This window comes from Peromyscus leucopus, chromosome 9 (assembly GCF_004664715.2).
Source record: "Peromyscus leucopus breed LL Stock chromosome 9, UCI_PerLeu_2.1, whole genome shotgun sequence".
NCBI lineage: Eukaryota > Metazoa > Chordata > Mammalia > Rodentia > Cricetidae > Peromyscus > Peromyscus leucopus.
In genome coordinates this window covers 55,776,029-55,799,246 of record NC_051070.1, presented here as the reverse complement: position 1 = coordinate 55,799,246, position 23,218 = coordinate 55,776,029, and the positions used below count along the sequence as shown (strand labels likewise).

At 48.5% G+C, this 23,218-nt stretch overlaps 1 protein-coding gene across 1 annotated transcript in view; it reads left to right on the top strand.

Moving 5' to 3' along the window:
* Positions 1–2,042: 2,042 nt before the first annotated feature.
* Positions 2,043–23,218, top strand: part of Ebf2 (EBF transcription factor 2) — a 195,228-nt gene continuing 174,052 nt past the window's right edge. Inside the window, exons 1-6 of the mRNA XM_037208440.1 lie at positions 2,043–2,718; positions 5,053–5,209; positions 6,265–6,328; positions 6,608–6,663; positions 7,105–7,178; positions 13,857–13,925. Of these exons, the coding sequence (XP_037064335.1) occupies positions 2,588–2,718; positions 5,053–5,209; positions 6,265–6,328; positions 6,608–6,663; positions 7,105–7,178; positions 13,857–13,925 (551 nt within the window). The 5' untranslated portion in view covers positions 2,043–2,587. The remainder of the gene's footprint in view (positions 2,719–5,052; positions 5,210–6,264; positions 6,329–6,607; positions 6,664–7,104; positions 7,179–13,856; positions 13,926–23,218) is intronic.

Sequence of the window (23,218 nt, the reverse complement as noted above, 5' to 3'; positions counted from 1 at the left end):
TAGCTGATCAAAGTCTCCTTGGGGAGATTAAAACAAAACAAAAGCCATCCGTTTCACCCACGCGTCAGAGGGCTCACTGACTGGTCCACACTGTCCACCGAGGAACCCGAGGCCTTGCCCAGCTGGTAACAGGGCCGGGACAAGAAAGAGAAGGGGAAGGCATTGCCTAAATTCTGTAGATTTATTCAAAAAACAAAAAACAAAAACGAGCAGGCCAGGTTTGAAGACTCTGGGTGATTTTCCTGGGGTCGCGCAGTTATCTGTAAAGTCTTCGTATAACAGAATCGTGGAGCTGAAAGCGCAGTAGTAGGACGTGAAGGCTACCAGGTTCGGCCCAACCTCCCTCTTCTTTTGTTGGACCACTGACTTATGTAACTCAGCCATTCCATTTTCTTACACTCAGCTGCACCACAAGCCACTCACCCCTCCTCCCTCTTAAGCCTCCCAGGAAGGCCAAGCTAGAGGCCTGGAGTTGGGGTACACCACGAACGCGACTCCAGCCTCCTTTTCCCCAAACTACCACATCAGTATGTAAAAAGAGGACTCGCGCTCCCCCCCCCCCCCCCCCGCACCCAAGCCAGTCTCGGCGGTAGACCGAGAGCGGAGCCGGTGGAACACCCGCCCGCCTGCGCAGTCTGCAGTCGCAGTTTGCCCCCGAGGTGAAGTGACGCGCACAGGTCCCTTTCTATGGCGAGTCGCCGCCGTCTCCGAAAGAGCCAGCAAGCTTCCCGTTCGTTTTCTTGAAAACGCGCACCCCAGGCACTGTGTCCTCTAGCGGCTAACTCTCGCAGTTCATCTGTGAGCGCTCACCTACACCTAGGGGGTCCGGTCAGGACTCAGCTGACACTCAAACCTGAGCCCTGAGTGGGGAGGGAAGTCTCCCGACTGTAATGAGGCTGGGAGGCTCGGGTGCAGTCGCTCGAACCGCGGCGCAGCTGATTGTCTCCTGCACGGCAGATGGTCTTTGAGCACAGATTTGCATTCATTGTCTTCAAATCTGTTTTCGCGCTGGCGTTCTAGATTTCAACAGCAGATCTACGCGCAGATCAGAATACAAAAAGAGAAGCAAGAAAATAACACCCAGCCAGGAGGATTTTTTTTTTTTTAATAGGCACCTCGAGCCGTCTAGGGTTTCAGCTGTTTTGTGGAGCTGCCGCCGCTTCCCGGCCCCCAACCCTGGCGACCACAGCGCTCGGCGGACAAAGTTTCCCGGACTCCTTCGTAGCCGCCTCGTGTCTCCTCCGCAGGGTTCCCCGGGCTTCAGGGATTGGGGAGGGAGATACAAGGGAGGTTCTCCAAACTGCATCCCACAGTTCTCAGCCTGCCAAGCTGTCAGCAACCTCTCCCATCTGCAAAGGTGCGTGCTCCCGCCCTCCCGGGACTGTTTTCCTTAGCTCCCCCACCATTTCCCTCGGCGTTATATTTATTTAAACTGCACTTGAGTCTCCCTCGTCCACACTTCGCTCTCGCCTTCCTTCATCTCTCCTCTCCTTTTAACACTTGTAGCCCTCACACGAAATGAGTCACCTTGGAACTCTATGAGACTTGGGAGACCGGCTCAGGAAGATGGATGCCCCGGGGCGGGGGAGTGTTTGCCTAAAGCATGAGTACAGGTGGTCACGCTTTCTGCTTGCTGCCAAGCAGGCACACAAGGTCCAAACCCCGGGAATGAATCTGCTGGGTGCCCCCCCGGCAGGCGACAAAAACCTGCATCTAGAGGCAAATCCGCTCAGGCTTCCTGCTCCCGCGATCAGACAAGAGCCACCGTGTTCCTAACGCTCAGAGTCCGGCTACTCTGCTTCAGGGCAGGACTTGGGGGGCCCCCCCTTCCCACGCAGGCCAAACACTCGGGGTTCTGGCCCAGACTCGGCGCCTGCAGCTTGCAGCAGTAGCCTTTCACCTCCCGGACTTCGGGCCACGCCGAGCTTGGCGAACGCCGCGGGAGGACGTCCGCCCGGCTTGCCCAGAGCCGGCCAATCCCGGGCGTCCATGCAAATGAGGCTCCTTATCGGGCCTCGGCTCCGCCTCCCGCGGCCCCGGTTGTAGTAACCATTCATGGGGCCCGCGCGCCGCTGCAGCCCGGCTCCGCGGCGCTCTCAGCCACCGCCTCCTCCCGGCTCCGGGTCTTCCCCTTCCTCTTACAACTGATCCTGTGGGGGATTTTTTTTTTTTTTTTCTATCTTGGAACGGTGGGGAGGAGCAGGGAGGGGGGGACCAGGAGGAAGGGGAGCGAGCAGGCAGCTATCTATCTCCTCCTGTTTTCCCCAGAACAGGTGATGCTTCTAAATTGTGACCACTTTCTGGAGAACGCTCTGCAACTGGAAGGATGCGGGCGACCTAGGGTGCTGGAAGCCCCGAGGCGCCAGATCTGAAGCCACCGAGGATAAAATCCCAAACTTTGACTGCATTGTGCGTGGAGGGAAGAGCTGGTTATTTCTTTCCAAGAGGGCCCCAAACTTCGTCACTTGCCCCCTTTCTCGGATTGCTTCGGAGAACACCGTTTGCTGGCAGCGTCGGAAAGCCCGGGCGGTGTTGTCGTCAAGTCATTTTTTTTTTTAAGGCGACAGTAGAGGATCAGACTTTTTAAATGTTTGGGATTCAAGATACGCTAGGAAGAGGACCAGCTCTGAAAGAAAAGTCGCTGGGCGCCGAGATGGATTCGGTCAGGTCTTGGGTCCGGAATGTCGGCGTGGTGGACGCCAATGTCGCCGCTCAGAGGTAATGAGGCCGGAGCCGTGGTGTCTCTGGTTGTGTCTGTCTCTCCGTGTGCCACTTGCCCCTTCTCCTTGTGTGTCTCTCTGTCCCTGTCTGTCCTTCCAGGCCGTGCGCATTGGGGCTCTCCCGGGGGCGGGCAGGTCGCTGCGGCCAAGGGGAATCCTCCGGCAGCCAACACTGGAGTTTCTGAACTACCGAGGTCATAGGTGTTTCTCCGTCACTCCTTCCCACACAGTCCATTCTTTGGGGGGGAGAAATATTTTGAAGTAGCATTAAAGCTCCATGCTTCAGCGTTTACTCACGGACTCCGGAGGAGCGGAGCGTGAGGACCCGAGCTAGCAGCGGCCAGCACGGCAGCGGAGCCGGCTGCCGGGTCACGGCGAGGTTTCTCCGCGCCGCCGCCGCCTGCGAGCGCTTTTCCTCCAGCATCTTTCCGGAGAGTTCTCGAGACTCGGGGAGCCCAGCCGCCAGATGGTGGCGGCGGCGAGGGGATCCGGAAAGGCCGGAGCGACTGCAGGGGAAGGCAAAGCGGCCGGGAGCTCTGGGAAAGGGGACAGGCAAGCCGGTCCTGGGTCGGAGAGAGTGGGCCAGACCAACCGAGGCGGCCGAGAAATTAAAGAGGAAGGACCGGAGCCCAGGAGAAGTCGCGGGAGAGGAGGAAAAGGAGATCCGTCGCCTGAGCCGAAGAGAAGATCAGCCTCCGATTTTGCGGGTTCCTCAAGTTGATTTTGTTTCCGAATCTTCCACGTGTGTGGATGGTAAAGTCTTGTCCAGGGTTCCATCCCACGAAGACACTCTAGTCCCCCTTCTCACCATGGCTTCTGAATTGGGATTCGTGGCCTTCGGGTCCAGGTTTTCGAGAGGCAGCCCCCTTACTCTCTCCGAGAGCCTACAAACTTCTTCCCCGACTGCTGTCTCTCCCTCCGCTCCCCGCGCCAACCTCCTTAAATCTGGACTTCACGCCGGGGAATGACCCCCTTTCCAGACAGGCCACATCTCCAGGTGTCCCGGCTAGAGCGAACTGGCTGCCACCCTTGAAGGAGCGGAAGCAAAGGCCGCATTCCGGGTGACCGAAGCGGCGGCTGCGGTACCCGACTGCCACCCCTCCGGAGTCGGGATGCTCAGTTGTCTCAGAAGAAGCAGATGGTACTTAGCGGCGGCGGCGGCGGCTCCCGTCAGCGGTCTGAGGACTCGCCCGCGGCGGCAAGCCGAGGGAACCAAGGCAGTTCGGCAGATCCGCATCGTGACCCACCTCCTAGCCAGGCTTAAGGACATCATCCTTCCTCCCGTCTTCCCGTCCGAAATAAAATGCACTTTGTTAAAGTTTGAACAGGCAGTCAGAATTGGGGGTGGTGAGCTAGCAAAAAAAAAAAATGTACACCTTTCAAAGAAGTGCCCGTGCCCATGCCCAACACAAGCATCCAGAAGACCTTAGGGCCACCAGGCTGCCCTTGACATCTGTCAGGTCGCCGGCGCCGCCAGATTTTCAGTTAAATGTGGGTGGCACTTACGGAGACAGGTATACAGGGAGGTCCTGTGTACACGTTCGAGGCTCTGGAGGGCTCCGGGTCCAGCTTTACAGAGTCAGGGAAGTGGAGAAAACGCTTGAATGGCGGATCACCTGTGCCTCTTAACGTTTTTGGCTTCTCTACGTGGAGCAGCTCTGGGGGGCGAAGGTCCTCAAGTAGCGCGCGTGTTCGACCCTGGCCCGCTTTCCCCAGCGATGACTGTGGGGATTTTGCAGCGATGCTGTCCTGGATGCAAATTTCGGTAGAGCAAGCCAAACCGTGGGTGAGGCCCTGAGGACCAAGATTTGGGCTCCAGGCTTCCCATCTTTTTAGGCTGTGTCACAGGTCTGGGAACTCATTAGACAGGAATTAAAGGGGTCACTTGCTCAGATGCAAAAGAATCTCATCCCCCCCCACACCCCACCTAAAGCTGTGGTCACAGCTTTGGGGATTGGCAGTAGGCTGAAGGAAAGATGCAGCGGGCAGGCGTCTGCGGTTTAGAAGCGCTTTTCGGGACTTCAGCTGGGAGTCCTTGGTCTTTTGCTTCCACTAAAAGCCCGACTTAGCTGCCCGGTGACGGGATTCTGGGCGGCTGTACAACTAACTGGATGATGGAAGCAAGTTGCCCATTGCAACTCCTCTAAGGGAGTGAGCTTCTTAATCGGAGGGACGCGGTCAAGGACCTGAAGGTTTCAGAAGGTCTTGGGGCCTGGGTTGTAGACCTCTTTGCCCCTCTGCCACGCGGTTTGGGCACGTTAGTAACTGCCTAACACTCTGTCTTTCTCTCTTTCCCCGTCATCCTGTCTCCCTCCCATCTCTTCCCTTGCAGCGGAGTGGCCCTGTCCCGGGCCCACTTTGAAAAGCAACCTCCCTCTAACTTGAGGAAATCCAACTTCTTTCATTTTGTCCTGGCGCTCTACGACAGGCAGGGACAGCCGGTGGAGATCGAGCGCACGGCTTTCGTGGACTTTGTGGAGAACGACAAAGTAAGCAGACCCCTGGCGCCCCCCCTCTCCCCAGCCTAACAACTCCCTCCTTGCAAAGCACTAAGGATTCCATCTGTCACTTGCGACACTTTCCCGCTCGCATCATCAGGGATGATAAATTGAGGCTTCTCACCCTCAGCCTCTAACTCAGTAGATTTCCCCCCACCAACCTCCGCTGGTTCCTACCCCGAATCTGGCGCTCACGGCAGTGCCCAGCGCCTAACCTTGGGGTCAGTAGTAGCGCGACGGGCCACCGACTGACCTCGGAGAAAAAGTTCTTTAGACCGTTGTTTAAAAAGTATAACCAACTCTGCCGCTGTCAGTGTCCAGGTTATTTATTTATTTATTTATTTTATTATTTTCACCTGGCAGCGGCGGCGACAAGGGCCAGGGGTGCAGGTAGGTCAATTCAATATTTTGTGGGAACTGCGGCCAGCCTTCCCAGGCTCCATTTCTTTTACTACCCGAACGATGTAGTGTCTCCCTTGAACTCAAACCCTGATTTGAGGGCTGGATCTGGTCTGAAATGAAGGATTGTGTTTACCTAAACCAATATATGCCCAACAGCTGTGACTGGGCTCCAGCCTCCTCAGCTGGGCAAAGGGAACCCCGGGGTAGCTAGTTGCCAATGTCCCTGAGCCCTGGGCCTGGTCATTTCCGTTTTGCAGAACTAATGTTTCCCTTCTAAAAGACAGGAGGGCTCCTTTTTTTTTTCCCCCTCCAGAGAGAAGCCCAGGGGCTTGCTAAGGACAGAAGGATTGGGTGGGGACTGTTTAAAGAGAGCGTTGGTGTGGGTGTCTGGTCATCACGGGCGGGAGGCAGGGGTGCACTTATGAGGACATTGTTTAAGAGGGAGAGACCAGGGCTGGTGAAGGTCAAGTGGCTGCAATCCTTGACAAATTTCCCAAGGTGGCCAATGGCGGCAGGAGCTGCTCCTTGCCCTTTGACCCGGGGCTGGACGCAGGTTGGGTAGTTCAAGGCCTGCTTCTCTCATTTGGGAGGGGGGGGGAGAGTGTACCAAAAAGCACAAGAATGAAGGGTTTCTGTATTTTTAGGAGCAAGGCAATGAGAAGACCAACAACGGTACCCATTACAAGTTACAGCTCCTGTACAGCAACGGTAAGTGACTTCCTTACCAGGCACTCAGTCAACAAGCAGCCAGGTGGTAGCGGCTATCTACTGCCCACTGTACCCGGGGAGATACCAGACTAGCGAGGGCAGGGCTTGGGTGGGGATGGCGATTGAGCGCTGCCCCCCTCCAGGTCAGTTCCATCAAGGGGTCTGTGGCCTGATGGACTGACTTGCTGGATCAGACTCCAGGGCTGGGAAGGGCTTGGGGTGGGAGAGCGTTCCTGATATCCGCGCCCACACACCACCGGCCTCTCTCCTCCCCTGCAGGTGTCCGCACAGAACAGGACCTCTACGTCAGGCTCATCGACTCAGTCACTAAGCAGGTGAGCCCTGGAGGCAGGTTGCCTTTGGTTCCCTGCTCCCTGCGGGTAGTCTGTGACTTCTGCCTCTAGCAGGATTTACAGTGCCCGATTCACACTTCCCTTCACCTCAAGTCCACACTGGGAAACAAAACAAAACAAAAATAAAAACAGGAAACCCCCACTCCCCCATTGCTCTGTTTTCAATGCTATGGGAGAATGCTGGAGCTTGGGGGTGGTGTTAAATAAAGGGCTGAAGACAGCAAACGATTACTGAAGGTTCAGTTTACTGGGGTATTCCTCTTTGCGAAGAACAGACTTCTACACTAACCAGGCGCCGGCTCTGGTCCTGTGCTGGAGGGGGCGGGAGTGTCTCCTAACTGGCAGTGAGAGGGAACTGATTTTTGCACTTGTTCTAAAGTCCTTTCTTTACCTCCACCCTGTCCATGCCTTCCTTTCCGACAGCCCATAGCCTACGAGGGACAGAATAAGAATCCAGAAATGTGCCGAGTTCTGTTGACACATGAGGTGATGTGCAGGTAAGAGCTGCCTCCCCGCCCCCCCCCCCAGCTTGTCTAGAAAGTTGGGAGATCCTGGGGCTGCTTTACCAAAGGCACCTGGTTGATGTGTCCCTGGCTGGAACCATCTTAGAGAATGCTCCTTGTCTTTAAGGCTGTTGTTTTGGAGCATAGCCCTTTGGACTGGGAAAGGTATTCCAGAAGATGGATTCCATTCCCCTGGCTTCCCAGGGTTTCTTCCTCGAGGTGGGAAATCTCAGCCGCTGCCTAGGCATCAGGCCTGGCTCGGGGTTGAAGTTGGGATGAAGGCTTCCCCCAGACTCTCTGCTTGCTCAGGGTAGATTTCCAAGAGGTGCCACTTGTGGAGTTAGTCTCCGAGCCCTAAACCCTGGCGTGATTCAGTCAAGGCAAGGCGCCGCCAGAGGGCTGAGAGGCCAGGTCTTAAGTCCTTCCTGGAGATGCCTGGGCTTTTTATCCTCTGCTGGTAAAGTCGCTTCTCCCATGACTTCGAGATTTCACAACAGTGCTACTTCTGTCAAAAAGAAATCATAGGGCAGAAAAATCAGTTGCGTGGGGTCACCAGTGGGTGCAAAGACAGCGAGAAGCCTGTTCTTGGGACACCTGAAGTCCCAGGAAAGATGGAGTCAGAGCATTACACTGTGAAAAGTACAGTCTACTGGAGTTCTTGGCTTTCCCGCCTGCCCTCAGGGCCCAATGCATTCTATTTTGAGCTCTACATATTGCCCTCTTTCTCCTACTTACACAGAAGAAAATTGGTGGCGATGGTGTGTGTGTGGGGAATTCATCCTTACATTCTATCTTTCAAATAATGTTTTTGGAGTGCTCATTGCAGGCTGTCTAGTGGTCAGGGTGTTAATGAGCCTTCCATAAACGGGAAAGGACGTACAAAGGAGACTCTGGGAAGAAGTTCTTTCAGTATAGAATTTAAAGGCTGTTTTGTGCACACCTCTCCCTGTCTCCAAAGCCTGACTGGAGGGCAAGAGCCTCTGTTCTTCCTCCAGCTCTGCTCTCAGTTCCGTTCCTGGTTCCTGACTTTGGCGGATAATTGCAGGCCATCTGATTTAGTAGGGACTGCTCCTTAGGAAGCTCTCTCAAGCCCTTCCTGCCCCCCTAATCCAGCCAGTTAGAAATCATAACAATCAGACATGCTTGTTTAGGTTGTGGCCAAGTATTAGAAAAGCAAATTCACCAAGAGGCAAAGTTGAGGCCTGGCCATGGCCTCAACAGAAGGGCACTGAGGTGCCACAGCCTGGTCAATGGGGAGATACTTCATTACTTCAGAGCTCTTGACAGGTCTGGTCAGAAGGAAAACACTGTCCCTCCACAATGTACTTGCCTGTAATCCCTAGACTACACAGTCACAGTGCTTTGATTTGGTTGACTAGTCAAAAGGAGGTCTCTTCTTGTTCTGTGCTTCTAAGTATCATTGTTTGGAGAGACAATCCTAAAAGAATAGAAAGGCCCCAAGCAGCCCATTGTCTAATGAATTCTCCTTATCACTTTAAATAATAGTCACACACCCCATGCAGCCATATAGTTAAGGATGACATTTTTATTTTTTCAGCCTAATCAAATCCTCCTCATTTTATGCTGTTTAAATAGCAGCATCAATTTTTAAAGCCTCTAGTTTAGTCTGCATTAGTAACACAATATAAAAATTTAATGTACTGTAACTTCTCTGCAGTGGAGAGCGGGGAAGATACACTCTGACTTTCTTTCCAAACCAGATTTTCAAACAAATATTAATATGGGCGAATAAACAATCTGTTGGATGGGTTACTATCTGCAGTGTGTGTGTGTGTGTGTGTGTGTGTATGATGTGTGTGTGTGTGTGTATGATGTGTGTGTGTGTGTGTGTGTGTTGGGAGATGAGCGATAGGTGAGTCCATAGATAGGCAGAGGGGAGCTTCTCACTAGTCAAAGGGACTGATTCTCCTGCAGGGGACCCGTTCCTTGTTCATTTGAACAGTCAGTTACAGCTGTCAGTGACAGGGCATGAATGGGGTGCCCAGCTCTTCAGTGACTAATTAGTGCACATACTTTTATTGCAGGGTCTTGCCTGGCATACCTGGGTACTTCCGGGAATGGTTTGCTATTCTGTATTCATTGGTAAAAGGTTCATTAACTAACTGGGCTTTGGCTGTAGTGGTGGTAGTGTTTGTGTGTGTGTGTGAGAGGCATGTGTGCATGCGTGCATGCGTGTGTGTGAGTGTGTGAGTGTGTGACAAAACAAAGGGACAAAATTCATCTCTTTAGGAATAACTTTTTCTGTCCTCCCCAGTGGTCTCTGCTCTTCCCTGCCTTAGTTCATTTCGCCAATTATTAGCAAGGAGATATCTAGGTGTTATGTTGCTGCCAGCCACCCCTGTGCCCTCAATGCTCAGAGGGTTAAAAGATATTATAATTTGAACAGAAGTCGTCTCGAGGCCTACAGCTGGCTAATAACAGAGTTGTATTGAGCGTGAGCAAACCCCACAGCTGTGACTTTTCGCCACAAGGCGCAGGCTAGACAGGGCCCTAATCAGATGGGCCAGCCGGGCAGTGGGGCCAGTGTCTTTATCGGCCAGATGGCGTGAATTTGGACACTTTTGTTATGCAATTGCAGGGAGGAGTTGGGGAGAAGAAAACAAAACAAAAGCCACCATGCTGTGAGCTTATTTGAGTTTGAAATTAGAGACAGATTTTTTGAAAGTTGAGGGTTGAATTTTAAAAACGAGTTTGCAAAGGAAAAAGGACACATTAGCTGATCTTGGGCTGGAGTTTGGCTGACTAGACACCCTCTGACTGAGACCAGGGCGCTTTTTTTTTCTTCCCCAGCCATCTTTTCATCTTTCTTTCTTTCATTTTCCTCCTTTCCTGAAAAAAAAAAATTCAGGTAAGATTCAGGGCTGTGATAAAAATTTCTCAGGCCCAACCTCTCAGCCCCAGCTCGCCTTACTTTTTCTTTTTCCTCCTTCAAAGATTTCATGGGAAGGAGAGGCCTGTGAGCAACTTGAGAGTGTTTCGAGCAGAAGGCACCCCAAATAAATTGAAGACTAAACTAAACCAGGGTCAGAGAGACAGCTTTCACTTTCACACATTGAGAAAAAAGAAACATGCCCCCGCCCCCAACCCTTAGGGAAGCTTTAACATATCGAAGTTCAGTCTTCTCTTTAGTTATCTATTCATTAATTTATCTTTTTCATATTTTATAGTCATTGTTAGTTCAAAACAAAACATAAACATCTCTTCTCAGGAACTTCAGACTGAGAGACCTTCCCTTTGGAGTAAGAGCTCTAAGAGCCTTTGTACTAAAATGGATGAATCTGAAGCCGGTCATTCAGGCCTTGTCTAGAGAGGAAAGACAACCAGATCATGTCACCTGAGTGATTCAGGGACCCAGTTCCTGAGTGTCAGCTACCACAGTGTTGGTGAACTGTGGTTCTACAGGTCCTGGGTTCACTGCTTCCTTGATCCTTGATTGTCAGGCACTCTAAGACTGACGAAAGCTTAAGATTCAAACACAATTAGAACATATTAATGAGAACTTTCTTTAAACACACACACACACACACACACACACACACACACACACACACACACACCCCACACGAAAGGAATTTATTTCAACTGAGAGCCCCAGAGAAATTTTAAGGAACATTCAATTGGGGCAATACAACCAGTTGTTATTATGTTTATATTTTTACTATTGAAGTTCAGTAGCCCAGTGAATGTCTGTATCTTTTCTCTGCTATGTGTTAACATTAAGAGGTACTATTCCTGTTAGAATATATATATATAGAGAGAGGATTAGCCCTCCAGTTTCTCTGCATTTTTTTTCTCTGTAGACCATTTCCTCCTCTCCATGGCCTCCCTCACATTGTACCACCCTGGCACAAAGCTTACTTTTTGGGGGAGGGGCAATTTTTTTTCTTTTACTACAGCGGAAATCCCTGTGGAAAGCAGCTGAATTCAGCTGAGCAATTTTGCGAACTTACAGGCCTCTTCAGAATCATCCCCCCCCCCCCAAACTAAACAGATCGGCACATTCTGAGGGCATATGTGATTGTAATTAAATTGTACTGGTGCTGCACACGTATTTGGGGCGAGGCCGACAAGCTGGTGATGTTAGGAGAGTCAAGCTTTGGAGGTTTTTAGGTAGGTGGTGTATGTGGGGCTTTTGAAACCGTGGAGCTGTGCCTGACCAGCTAATGTTAACACATTGGCAGAAAGAATACTCTCGCTATGGAAAAGGTGGGAGCCAGAAACAGGGTGGGTAGGGAGTTGTAGGGAACACAAGGGCTTTGGGAGGCTGGCTAGGACTTTTTATTGGTGTTAATCTTGGGATGAATTGAAATTTTAAAAGTTAAGATCTAATATAACTTCAAAGGTCAAATATTATTTCAGAAAGTCCCAGTGGCAAAGACTGGCATTCAGGAAAGTTGAGACAATTTTTAATATTTACTAATTTGATACATGTCTTAGCACTGCATCGTGCCCATTTGAGGAGCAGGCATTAATGTCTCTCAAGGGCCTTTTGCACTCTGAGGGTACGGTTGCCCACTGATTAATCTGTATATCTCTGGTAAGAGAGATACATTGCAAAAGTTTATAAATGTTCATTAAAAAAAAGGGGTGGCTGGAGAGATGGCTCATCAGTTAAGAACACTGGCTGCTCTTGAACAGGACCCAGGTTCAGTTACTAGAGTCCATATAACTCAGAATCACTGATAACTTCAGTTCAGGGGATCCAACAAACACCCTCTTCTGCTCTCTGTAAGCACTAGGCATGCATATGGTACACATACATACATGCAGGCAAAACACTCATACACATAAAGCAGAGTAAATAAAATCTTAAAAAAAAATCTTACTGAGCATAACAGCAAGAAATCCACTAATACAGCATTAATCTCAGCACTTGGGAGGCAGAGGCAGTCCCACCTGTTAGTTTGAAGCTAGCCTGGTCTACAGAGTGAGTTCCAGGGCAGCCAGGGCTACACAGAGAAACTCTGTCTCAGAAAACAAAACAAAACAAAACAAATTCTTTTTCTGCCTATGTTTTGCCTGTACATATGTCTGCCTACAATATGCATGCCTGGTGCCCTAGGTGGCTGTAGCAGGGCATTGATCTCCTGGATCTGAAGTTACAGATGTTGTGAGTCACTATGAGGTGAGGGAATTGAACGTGGGCCCTCTAGAAGAGCAGTCAGGGCTTTGAACTGCTGAGCCGTCTTTCCAGCCCCTACATTTGTGTTCAATTCTGTGGAGGATCAGAAGGTGAATGGGCTGCAGTGTCCCTGAGCAGATCCCTGACCGGGCTGGGACACATTTTGAGATCCCTTGTTGCCACATGGGCTTCCTTCCCATTTCTCTTTGTACTATGATAAATTTGCAGGAATTCTCATTGCCTCCCCCTCATCAGCTGAACCCTAGAAGCCGTTCTAAAGATAACCAACCCAACCACTTTCTGGAGAAGGGAAGCAAAACTCAGAGTGATTCAAGATAATGGACTGAGTTCCTGTAGTTAGTTAGTGATGGGTTAGACGTCAGGCCTCTTATTCCTGGCCCAGCAGTTTCTCGGTGGCACTATCCTGGGTTTGAGCTGTAGAAGAGTCATGGCATGGCCCACTCACATGCAGATGGTTATTACAAACACGTGTTAGCTATCTCCAACTGGTGGGGGTGGTCATGATTTTCTTACGAGCTATGTCAAGGCTACAAGCTAAGTCAACCATACTTGATAGTGAGCATTGAGAGTCCCTTGTCTGACGAACAGCGGTTGGGGTTTGTGTACCATGTTGGCCTTCTCATGTTTGGCGGATGAGTTTGAACAGACGCTTTTGGACCCGCGTGTTTGCTCTCAAGCCATTCGGAGCCTTTCCTTGTTGTTGTGATTGCTCTGGGGGCCTGGTCCCCTCAGCATTTCTCTGTCTGTCTGTCTGTCTACCAGGCCCCCTGTACTTTACAGAGGAGAAGCCTTGGGAGGCAGAGACTTTAGGACTGGGACTTGATGCATTCAAGTCCTATTTCTGTTCTGACGAAAATTTTTAGCTACCTTTCTCCAACTTGGTGTTTCATTTCCTCTCGATTTTAAAATGTATAACATTCTTTTTTATGTACATTCATTTTTTTACAAAATGTATAAAATTTATTCATTTTAAAATGTATAAATTCTCATCTTCTTCCTTCATCTTTGGAAAATGACAACAATGAGTGGGTAATTAAGTGCTTGGAGAGGACATTGAGTTTTCCAGAGGAAGCTGGTAGGCCAATAAGGTTTACAATCACCCGAGCAGCTACTTCTGGTCTATTTTATACATTCTTGCACCCTTTCTTTCTTTAAATATTTATTGGGATACAAAGGCCTAAAATACACTTTCATAAAATCATCATGCATCAGCCTGGAAGTGACCTTGTAGACCTTAAAATCTAAACATCTGTGGTTAAGTTACAGATACGGCTCTCGGGAAAGCTGAGACCAGCCAGCTTCTAAGATAGAGAATCTGAATGAGTTTGGAGGCTCCAGATTTAGTTGCTGTTGTTCTAATAACCAGAACACTGCCACAGAGTTTACTCTTGAGCAGTTTACGGTCCGGAGGCTACTTGGGGCATCTGGGAATGTTCTTATGCTGTGTGCTCACTGAACTTCTTCAGTCTGACACCGTCTCCTCGTTTTGCTTCCTTCTCCGTCTGCAGTCGATGCTGCGAGAAGAAGAGCTGTGGGAACCGGAATGAGACCCCGTCGGACCCTGTCATCATCGACAGGTAGGGGGCATGCGGGGTCTGCTGTTCAGTGTCTTTCCTTCGTGAATCTCAACTCTGGGGAGCGACCCTGAGGCCTTTGCGGTCATCTTGGCTTTCGTATTTTCTACAAGGCACGGAGCTCGGATAGCTAGGATGTAGATATCAGGATCTTCCTTTTAGTTTCCTTTATTCACTTTTTCCCTTTGATCTTTGGCGTTTAGAGCTGTGCTTTTGTTTTTGCAGCCCAGGTTGTGCTTACACTCGTGCCTTTCCGGCCTCAGCCTCCACAGTGCTGGGGTGCAGGCTTGTGCTAGGACCTTCCTTCCATACCGCTCCAAATCACTGGCGGATTTATTTGCACCAACTTCAGTCTCATAAGGTGTGTGAATCACAAAAGAGGGTGAGGCCTTGAGCCTACCACTGCCCCTGTCTGGCAGGGTATGACCAAGGCCTTTCTCTGGAGGAGCCAGTACATACACCCCCATCTCAATGTCATTGTTTTATTAACCATATTTGATGGCTGCTGCTGAGCTTGACGCCTGTCATCTCAGGTAACCACGTAGGGGCTCCTGACAAATTTGCTCTTACACCGAGAGTCTTTCCTGCCACACAGGACCACAGTCTGGGTTCTATGCTATGTTCAGAGTGAGATAGATTCTCTCGGACAAGACGCTAATTCACTGAAATGCGATTTAGGCCTCCTCTGCTGTCTGTTTTTGTGATTGGAAACAGAACTTACAAACCAACGAAGAAATACCAAATTAACTTCCAGCAATCATGTAATTTTTTAAGAAACCCCATATTCCCATCCCTAATTTTTTCTCTTTCGTTAAAAAACGGGAAGAATTCCCTGTTGCTTCTTTCTCTGGGTTTTTGTGTTTCTAGCCAGGTCCTGAAATGGTTCAGAGAGACCTCCGTCTCCAAAGTTGTTATTCTAATATGCTAGTATATTCTCAGTGGGAAGGATGGAACCTCTGGCATTTTTCCCGGGAAAGTCAGCTTGCTTTCTGCATGGAGAGTATAACAGAGCCACAGAGATGGAGGAGGCTGGACTGGTGATCCCGTCCTAGCTCTTGACCTTGGTCAACGCACTCAGCATCACTGTTCATCCATGGTAAAGTGATGGCTGTCAGGGGATGCCGCCTCCTGCTGTAGGCTGCAGGAGATGATGGAGATGCTTGGAAGAGGGCAATGAACACATGGGAAGTGTTTGTTGGGTGTGTGTGATAACTTTGTCATTTAAGGGTTTTATTATTATTATTATTTGAGTTTCTCTGGTATTTACAAAAGTACAAACTTAAATATATATCATTGGAAGGACTCTCCAGGGCCATTTATCTTCACTTTATAGAAAAAACAATTAACAACGCCGAAAACCAAACTGGAGCCCCAGAGTGGTGACGTGCTGTGCGCAGTTGGTGTGTCAGAGTTGGCACCAGGATATAGGGGATTCCACTGTTAGGCTCCTGCTTCTCTCAGGGCAACAGCTACATTCTCCAGCATGTTCTCTGTTCTAACCAGTGCTCAGGGGCTGCTAATTACACAGAATGTCCTTTCTGTCCTACCCACAATGCCATTGGGATCCTCTGGGAACTGGAAGCTCGTGCCAGTAGCCTGGATGCAAGTCTTGCCCTTTGGAGTGTGTACACAAGCTCACTGATCTTCATCTAGTCTTTGTGGCGTGGTATGGTGTGGGGTGTATGCGTGTGTGTGAGTGCACGTGTGTTCATGGCTGTGAGTGTGCCACAGTGCTTGTGTGAACCTCCGATCATGGTCTTTGATTTCCACCTTGTTCACGGTAGGGTCTGTTCTTATTCACTACTGTTTTCACTAGGCTGGCTTGGGGGGTACTGGTATCACAGACACTTGTGCTACTGAGTCTGGCTTTTATGTGGGTTCTAGGTATGCAAACTCAAGTTGTCAGATTTGTACTGCAAACATTCTCCCCACTTTCCCCCACCCTAACTTTAGTACCTCTTTCAGGAATGTACCCAGTTTCATGACTGTCCTATCTCTTCTTGGGATAAATAACCTGTAAGCTAGTTTTAGAAATGTTTGCAAACCTCTAAGCACTAACTGAGACCTGCGTCTTACAAGCACACATCCCAGTGACTCTGAGCTTGGCAGTGGCTCTTACCTTAAAAAGTTCCTTATGAAATCTACTCATCAATAAAGCCAAACTCGCTCTCAGAAATACATGTTAAAAGCACCAAAGAAAGCAATCTTAAAAAAAAAAAAAAATCGTATGTTTCCGGCTGTGAGGATTTGTACACATGAGTGCAGTTCCCACAGAGGCCAGGAGAGGGCATTGGGGTGGCTAGACATGGATGCTGGGAACTGAACTCTGGTGCTCTGTGAGACCCCTATGAATTCTTCACCACTGAGCCATCTCTGCAGCTCCCAGAATGCAATATTCTTGCCTCTGTGGAGACAAAGGATTTTCATATTAGGTGTCTTCATAGGTTGTGTTAGAATGCTTTAAATTCCTCTAAGATGGTAGACACTGCGTCCTTACATATCACGGAGTTTAATATGACAGTGGCATTTGTTTTAGCCATCATATAAACAGTCTGGTGAAGTTTCTGAGTCACCCGAAATATGTGTTACTTTCAAAACGTTGCACATGTACACATGGAAACACACAAACAGAGCAGTGCTATAAACTGGTTAATGCCAGGTTTTGGGAGAACTGATTTTTATTATGTGTTTTTATTATGTATTTGTGCATCTTGCTTATTGTAAGGCTTTACCTTCCTCACCAGATCCTCATCTTCTTATTGCTCTCAAATACTTGTAGTTGTAACTTCATCGTCTTGCCTTCATTTCCAGAAGTGAGAAGATGTGTGGTCAGACTTCCATTTGTTGGGTGGGGAGGCAGAGCTTGTACTGTCCAGGGGTTTGGTGGACCGGTGTATATGGTCCTTGGGTTCAGGGTCTGCCAAGCTGAAGGTGTTGCATTCCCTTATCGAGCACCAAATGGGTGCAAAGTAGTTCATTTCAGATTTCCTCTGAATGAATGTAGAAATCTCTCCTTTGCCCTTGTTCCTATACAGCCAGCTAATTATCTCATCCCCTTCTCACCCAGCCTTGCCAGATGCAGTTAATTTACACCCTCTCTCCTTGAGTCTCCTCACACCATAGGCACATTCCCACTCCAGCTCAAGGGAAGACCATTCACTCCCTTGGATTTGTGAATGTTCATGGAGGGAGAGGCACAAGCACGATTCTTCAACTTTTCACCCCTTCGCACGGATCCCTTTTGTTTTTTGCCTTATTGAACTCAAAATTGCAGGGAAAGATTATGAGTGCAGCCACGCTCCCTTCTTTCTGAATCAAAGAGAGATAATGGGATGGCAGGCAAAAACAAAACAAAACAAAACAAAACAAAACAAAACAAAACAAGTCATCTTAGATATGTCCTCGACATCATCAATGGCCAATTAGAGTCTTTGGTCAGGATGAGGCAAACAGCATTCCTCCATGACACCAGGGACTCCAGGCTGTAACAAAACAACCAGATTTCCCAAGGAGCCCTTGTGATCACATTTCAGCAGCTACTCAGTTTCCAACAGGCTGCTCCAAATTAGAAAAGTAGCATTTGCCATTGTGTGGCTCCTTAACTGACAGTTAGCTTTCATAGTAGGAGAGCCCTTACCGGGAATTTAGTTTTCCATTTCCAAAGACTTAGCCCCAAACTTGGAGTTGTGCCTGGCTAAATGGCTCCCTACCTTGATTGTTCTAGAACCATACACCTATCTTTTGTGCACGTGATTTATTTTTATTTTATGTGCATGAATGTTTTACCTACATGTATGTCTGTGCACAATGGGGTACAGTGTCTGAGAGGTCAGAAAAGGGTGCTGGGTCCCCTAACTGGAGTTACGAATATTTATCAGCTACCATGTGGGTGCTGGGAATCGAACCTGGGTCCTCTGGAAGAGAAGTTACTTCTTTTAACCACTCAGCCATCTCTCCAGTCCCACACATCTATTTCTTTTATTTCTTTTTTTTGGTTTGTTTTGTTTTTCAAGACAAGGCTTCACTGTGTAACAGTCCTGGCTATCCTGGAACTCACTCTGTAAACCACGGTGGCCTTGAACTTATAGAGAGTCACCTGCCTCTGCCTCCCAAGTGCTGGGATTAAAGGTGCGTGCCACCACCGACTGGCTCTATTTTCTTATTCTTATTTGAGTCCTCAGCATGCTTTTGTGAAGTTTTGAGCTAGACCGACACCCAGGCCGGAAGAACTTGCAAGCATCTGCAGCAGTGAAAAAGTGTGTAAAGGGAGGACACCAGGTTCATGCATTTTTAGTGTAAAAATTCAAATTCTTCTCTGGGAAAACACAAAACATGACAGATGTGTTGCTCATTTTATGTTGCCTGCTCCACAGTGGTCTACTATGACGTGGGGTTGGAGGGAGTCCAGTCCGATATGGTGGAGAAGGAGTGGCCTTGAGCAGCTCTATGACAGCAGGGGTGTGTGGTGATGCGTTGGGTACCCTAATAAACTTGCCTGAGGATCAGAGAAGCAGAGCAGCAGCCGCTGGTTCTTACCTCTACGAAATCCTCAGCCTAAAGAGAGTGAGTTCCTGTTTCCTGACGCCTTTCTCTGCCCTGTCGTATTTACTTCCTGGGATTAAAGGCAGGTGTGCTTCCCAAGCAAAGGCATGAGATCTCAGGTGTGTGCCACCACTGCCTGGCTCTGTTTCTCTCCTATACTCGATCAATCTCTTGTAGCCCAGTGTGGCCTTGAACTCCACAGAGATCCAGATGAATCTCTGTCTCCTAAGTGATAGGGTTAAAGTGTGTGTGCCACCGCTGCCTGATTTCTGTGTCTAATCTAGTGACTGGCTCTGTCCTCTGATCCTCAGGCAAGTTTATTAGGGAACACAATCTATCACCACAAGTGGGAGCCGCTTATTAGATGGCTTGGACCAGGAAGCAGAGAGACTTCAGCCCAAAGTAGGCAGAGCTTTAGCCCTTAGGCCTGCCCCTACATTAGACAGTTAGGCGCCATGACACAGGGAGGTTCAAAACAGCGCCACCATCTGGCGACCAAGTGTTCAAACACACAAGCCTGTGAGGGAACTTTGATGTTCAAACAATAGCAGTGACATGTAATCCTCTCTGTGGTCTTCAGCTCTCTTTGGCTGTGAGGAACTGTCTGGTAAATAGAAATAGCTTCCATTTGTGGTTTCTAGGAAAATGCTAACTCAGTCCTATTGCCACTGACTGTGTTCTCTTTAGACTCTCTCTTCCATCTGGAAGTTTCTCTTGACTATCTATTGACACTCTGGGGTTGGACATAACCTCATAGTTCACAGGAAGAAAACTTTAGAGACAGGCTCACTAGTGAAGGGTAATTGGATTGGAATGTTCTTCACCCTTTTACATTTCAGCACTGTGTTGTCATCTACAAAGTTCATACTTGAGAACCTTGCATCCATCTCTCTCTCTCTCTCTCTCTCTCTCTCTCTCTCTCTCTCTCTCTCCCTCCCTCTCTCTCTCTCTCTCTCTCTCTCTCTCTCTCTCTCTCTCTCTCTCTCTCACACACACACACACACACACACACACACACACACACATACCCAACAAAACAACAGAAACTAAGCCTCACAATGCTTTGAGTAAGTTTGTCACTTTGTGCTGGGTTGTCTTCAGCTCTGAAGCTGCATGGGGCACACATGCAGGGTAGACACATTTGTAAATCCACCCTTCAAAAAAGCCTCATAAAAAATTGGATGGATGCAGAGGGCAAGACTATTTTTTTGAATCTTTACAGTTTTTATTTACTTATTTATTGACTTACTGTGTGAGAATTCACAAGCTTCAGTGCACGTGTGGCGGTCAGAGGACTACACGAAGGAGCTGGTTCTTTCCTTCCCTCGTGTAGGTCCTGACGATTGAACGCAGCTCATCAGTCTTGGCAGGAAAAACCATTCCCCTCCTGAGCCATATTATTTGAATCTATGTAGGAGGAGCCCCCTCATACATAACCAGGGAGGGTATGAAAAGAACATGTCCAACCCATTTCTCATGCACTAAACAGTGCCGTCTTGCCTGAGGGCACTCTTCTCAAGTATTTCTGAGCTCCCCTGCTGCCCCACCCCCAGGAGTATTGATATGTTTTTCTGTGTTTTATTTTTCAAGAAGCCACGTGAACAACAGAATGATTGTGATTCAAAAAGTTTTCCCAAATAATAGCTGGAGTTTAATTGCCCACAAGGAGTTTTTGGGATATTTCCTTCCCTTTTTGTATGTTTGTTTAAAGTGTAGTAAAATATGTGTAACATGGAATTTACCATCTTTACCACGATGAAGACTGCACTTTAGTTAAGCACATTTTCACGCTCAGTGTCACTGCTGTCCATCCATAGAGCACTGTCTAGTCCTCTGACACTACCACTCTGTACCCATTAAATAACTCCCTATTCCTTCCTACCCTGAGCCCCTGGTACCCACCTGTCTACCTCCTGAATCACATGTAATGGATTTGTACATCCCTAGGTCTTCTGTGATTAGCTTGTTTCAATTAGCACAGTATCTTCAGGGCATCTCCACATTGCAGTGTGTGTGTGTGTGTGTGTGTGTGATATGAGTATACATGCACGTGGAGACCAGAAGTTGAAAATATCTTCTTCCACCACTCTCTCTACCTTATTTTTTTGAGATAGGGCTTCTCACTGGTGTGGAACTCACTGACTAGCTGGACTGGCCGGCCAGCAAGCCCTAGGGATCCTCCTGTCTCTGCCTCCTTGTGCTGGGACCATAGGCACATGCTGCCTGCTCTAAGAGGCTTTTAATATGGATTTGGGGGATCTGAACTCAGGTCCTCGTTCCTGTACAGCAGGTACCCTATTGACTGAGTCCCACAGTCCCTATGTATTTACTTTGAAATGAAGCTTTCTCCTCCTGTTATCTGGTAGGCATCCTTACCAGCAGCTGTCAGCTCTATCCCCCAGTTCCTAGAACAGCCACTTCCCATTTCTCCCTGCTTTGTAGACTACCTTCCTCCCTGGAACCTCGGCTTAGCTCATGGTCCTCTGGCTACTCTTGCCTTTCCACCCTCTTGAGTGTGTCTCTTTCAGTTTAGAGTTTCTTGTGGGATAGAGGCTTTCAGAGGGTCACTGGGGGAGCGAAGCCCTAAGTGGTCTGTTCTGTGTGTTTCAGACTACATCCTTCCTGGATGCAGGGGGCTATTTCCCTTACCAAATAAATCAGTTTAATCCTATTAATCTTTTCCAGTTGGTGGTATAGACTCTGCTTGCCCCTTTATCACAGAGCTAGTGTTCTGGTCATTCTTGGACTTGAGCTCCAGATGAGACGTCTGCAAAGCCCCTGAGGCCAGTGCTCAGGCTGTGACCACTCCCTCCTTTTCCCTGGAAAAGGGCAAGTCAGTTAGCTTGGAATCAAATGATGCTAATCCAGTAACTAATGTTTAGCTAATATTTAATTGGTACTCATTGTGTGCTGGTCATTATGCAATCAACGTGTGGTAATTAAATAGCTTTAGAGGTTACTTAAAAAAAAAAAAACCTCAATTTTGTGCAAGGGATGGGGCATCAATCTTAAGGAGTTGGGGGGCGGTCACTTGGTCAAGGCCACATCATGAGTTTCGGTGGTAAAATCAGATTTTACTCCATCAGGTAGTGATGGAGATAAAATAGTTTGGTACAGTAGAGGAAAAATTGCCAGATTTCAGAGCCATTGAAAGCAGAAAGACTTGGAGCATGACAAGTAAGGACCCCTGATGGGAGCAGTGGAGCAGGAAGGAGGAGAGCTGGCAGGGGTTGCTGGCCTCTGCAACGTGTTAGCTGAGACTGCGTGAGTCACATTCACCTGTGAGACTTATGCTTAGACGTGGGGCTGTGTCAGTCCTCATTGTGGCCACAGAGGCCAGGAACTGGGCCCCTAATCATCCACTAACCATTTATATAAGGGTCCAGAGGCCGTGAGCTGCCTCTCAGACTCAGTTTCCCTCTCTATAAAACGAAGGGCATTGTATTAGTAGGTTGCCGTCACCTTCCTTTTGAAGTCTAACTTCTTTGGTTATAGCTGCAAGTGCAGATGTATGTTTTGGGTGTGACCGTCATTTGTGGTCATCAGTGATGCTTAGGAGGTACTGACCTCTTTGAAGACGCCCTATCTCCAGAGTGGGAGACCCAGCTACTACTGTTAAGAGGCCATGAAAACCTGACCTTGGACTACTTTTGTGTGTGTGTGTGTGTGTGTGTGTGTGTGTGTGTGTGTGTGTGTGTGTATGAAAATTCCATACCTCAGGGAAGGTTTGGATTTTCTTAATTAAAAACCTCAACTATCTATTTGATTTGTGAATTCATCATTTTCTTATGTTTTCTAAGGAAACTTTTTGCTCTTTCCCCAACTCTTTTGGAGAGCCACAGGTGGGAAAGGTGGCTCGGGAAGGGGGCTCTGCTGCCTGTGATGTAGAAAGAACATCACCGTGGGTTGAGGAACCTCCTTGGGTAACGACTTGAATCAAGGCAGAGGACGTGAATGAAGTTCCTTCTAGGAAGCAGTTCCTGGGATTGGGATATTGCTCAGCTGGGGGTGTGTGCTTGCCAGGCATGCATGAAGTCCTGGGTCAGTCCTCAGCACGGTGTAAGATAGTGTGGTGGCACACATCTCAGCATTTGGGAGGTGGAGGCAGGAGGATTAGAAATTCAGCTTATGATGGCTACATAATAAGTTCAAGGCTAGACCAGAGTACATAAGGCCCTGCCTCAAAAACAAAGCAAAAAAAAAAAAATGAAAATTCTCCTCGCTATTAATGAGGTGGTTTTGGTTCTGTGATGGCATAAACATACGGGTAGAGGCTGAACAGTGTTCAGCGATAAGTAGATGGCAGGTCATTTGTCATTTTGTGCTCTGTGACCTCCTGGTCCAGTGCACCAGCCTTGAGTGTCTGCTCTCTTCTCCTTTTGATGTTCTGTTTCCTCCTAGGCTATCTGCCCTAGGTTTTTGGCCAAATACAAATCCTGTCCCTTTGTGAAGACCTGATTCAGATTCTGCCTCCTCAGAGATGTCAGTTTTTGTTACCAAAGTCTTTTCACTTGTCACATCTCAATTAGGAGATAGGGATTATTTATTATCTTTTAGCCTGTTTGTGTTTGTCTTTTGTCCCTCACTATGGTCTTATTCTTGGATATCAGATCCCATGTGTCATTTAAGACTCAGTTCCAGGATTGGCAAGATATTTGTTGGAGTTAGTAGTACTGCCTCTCCCTTTGAGTTGTATTAAATACATGAAGGTATCCACATAGTACATGATTCGGTGTGTGTGTGTGTGTGTGTGT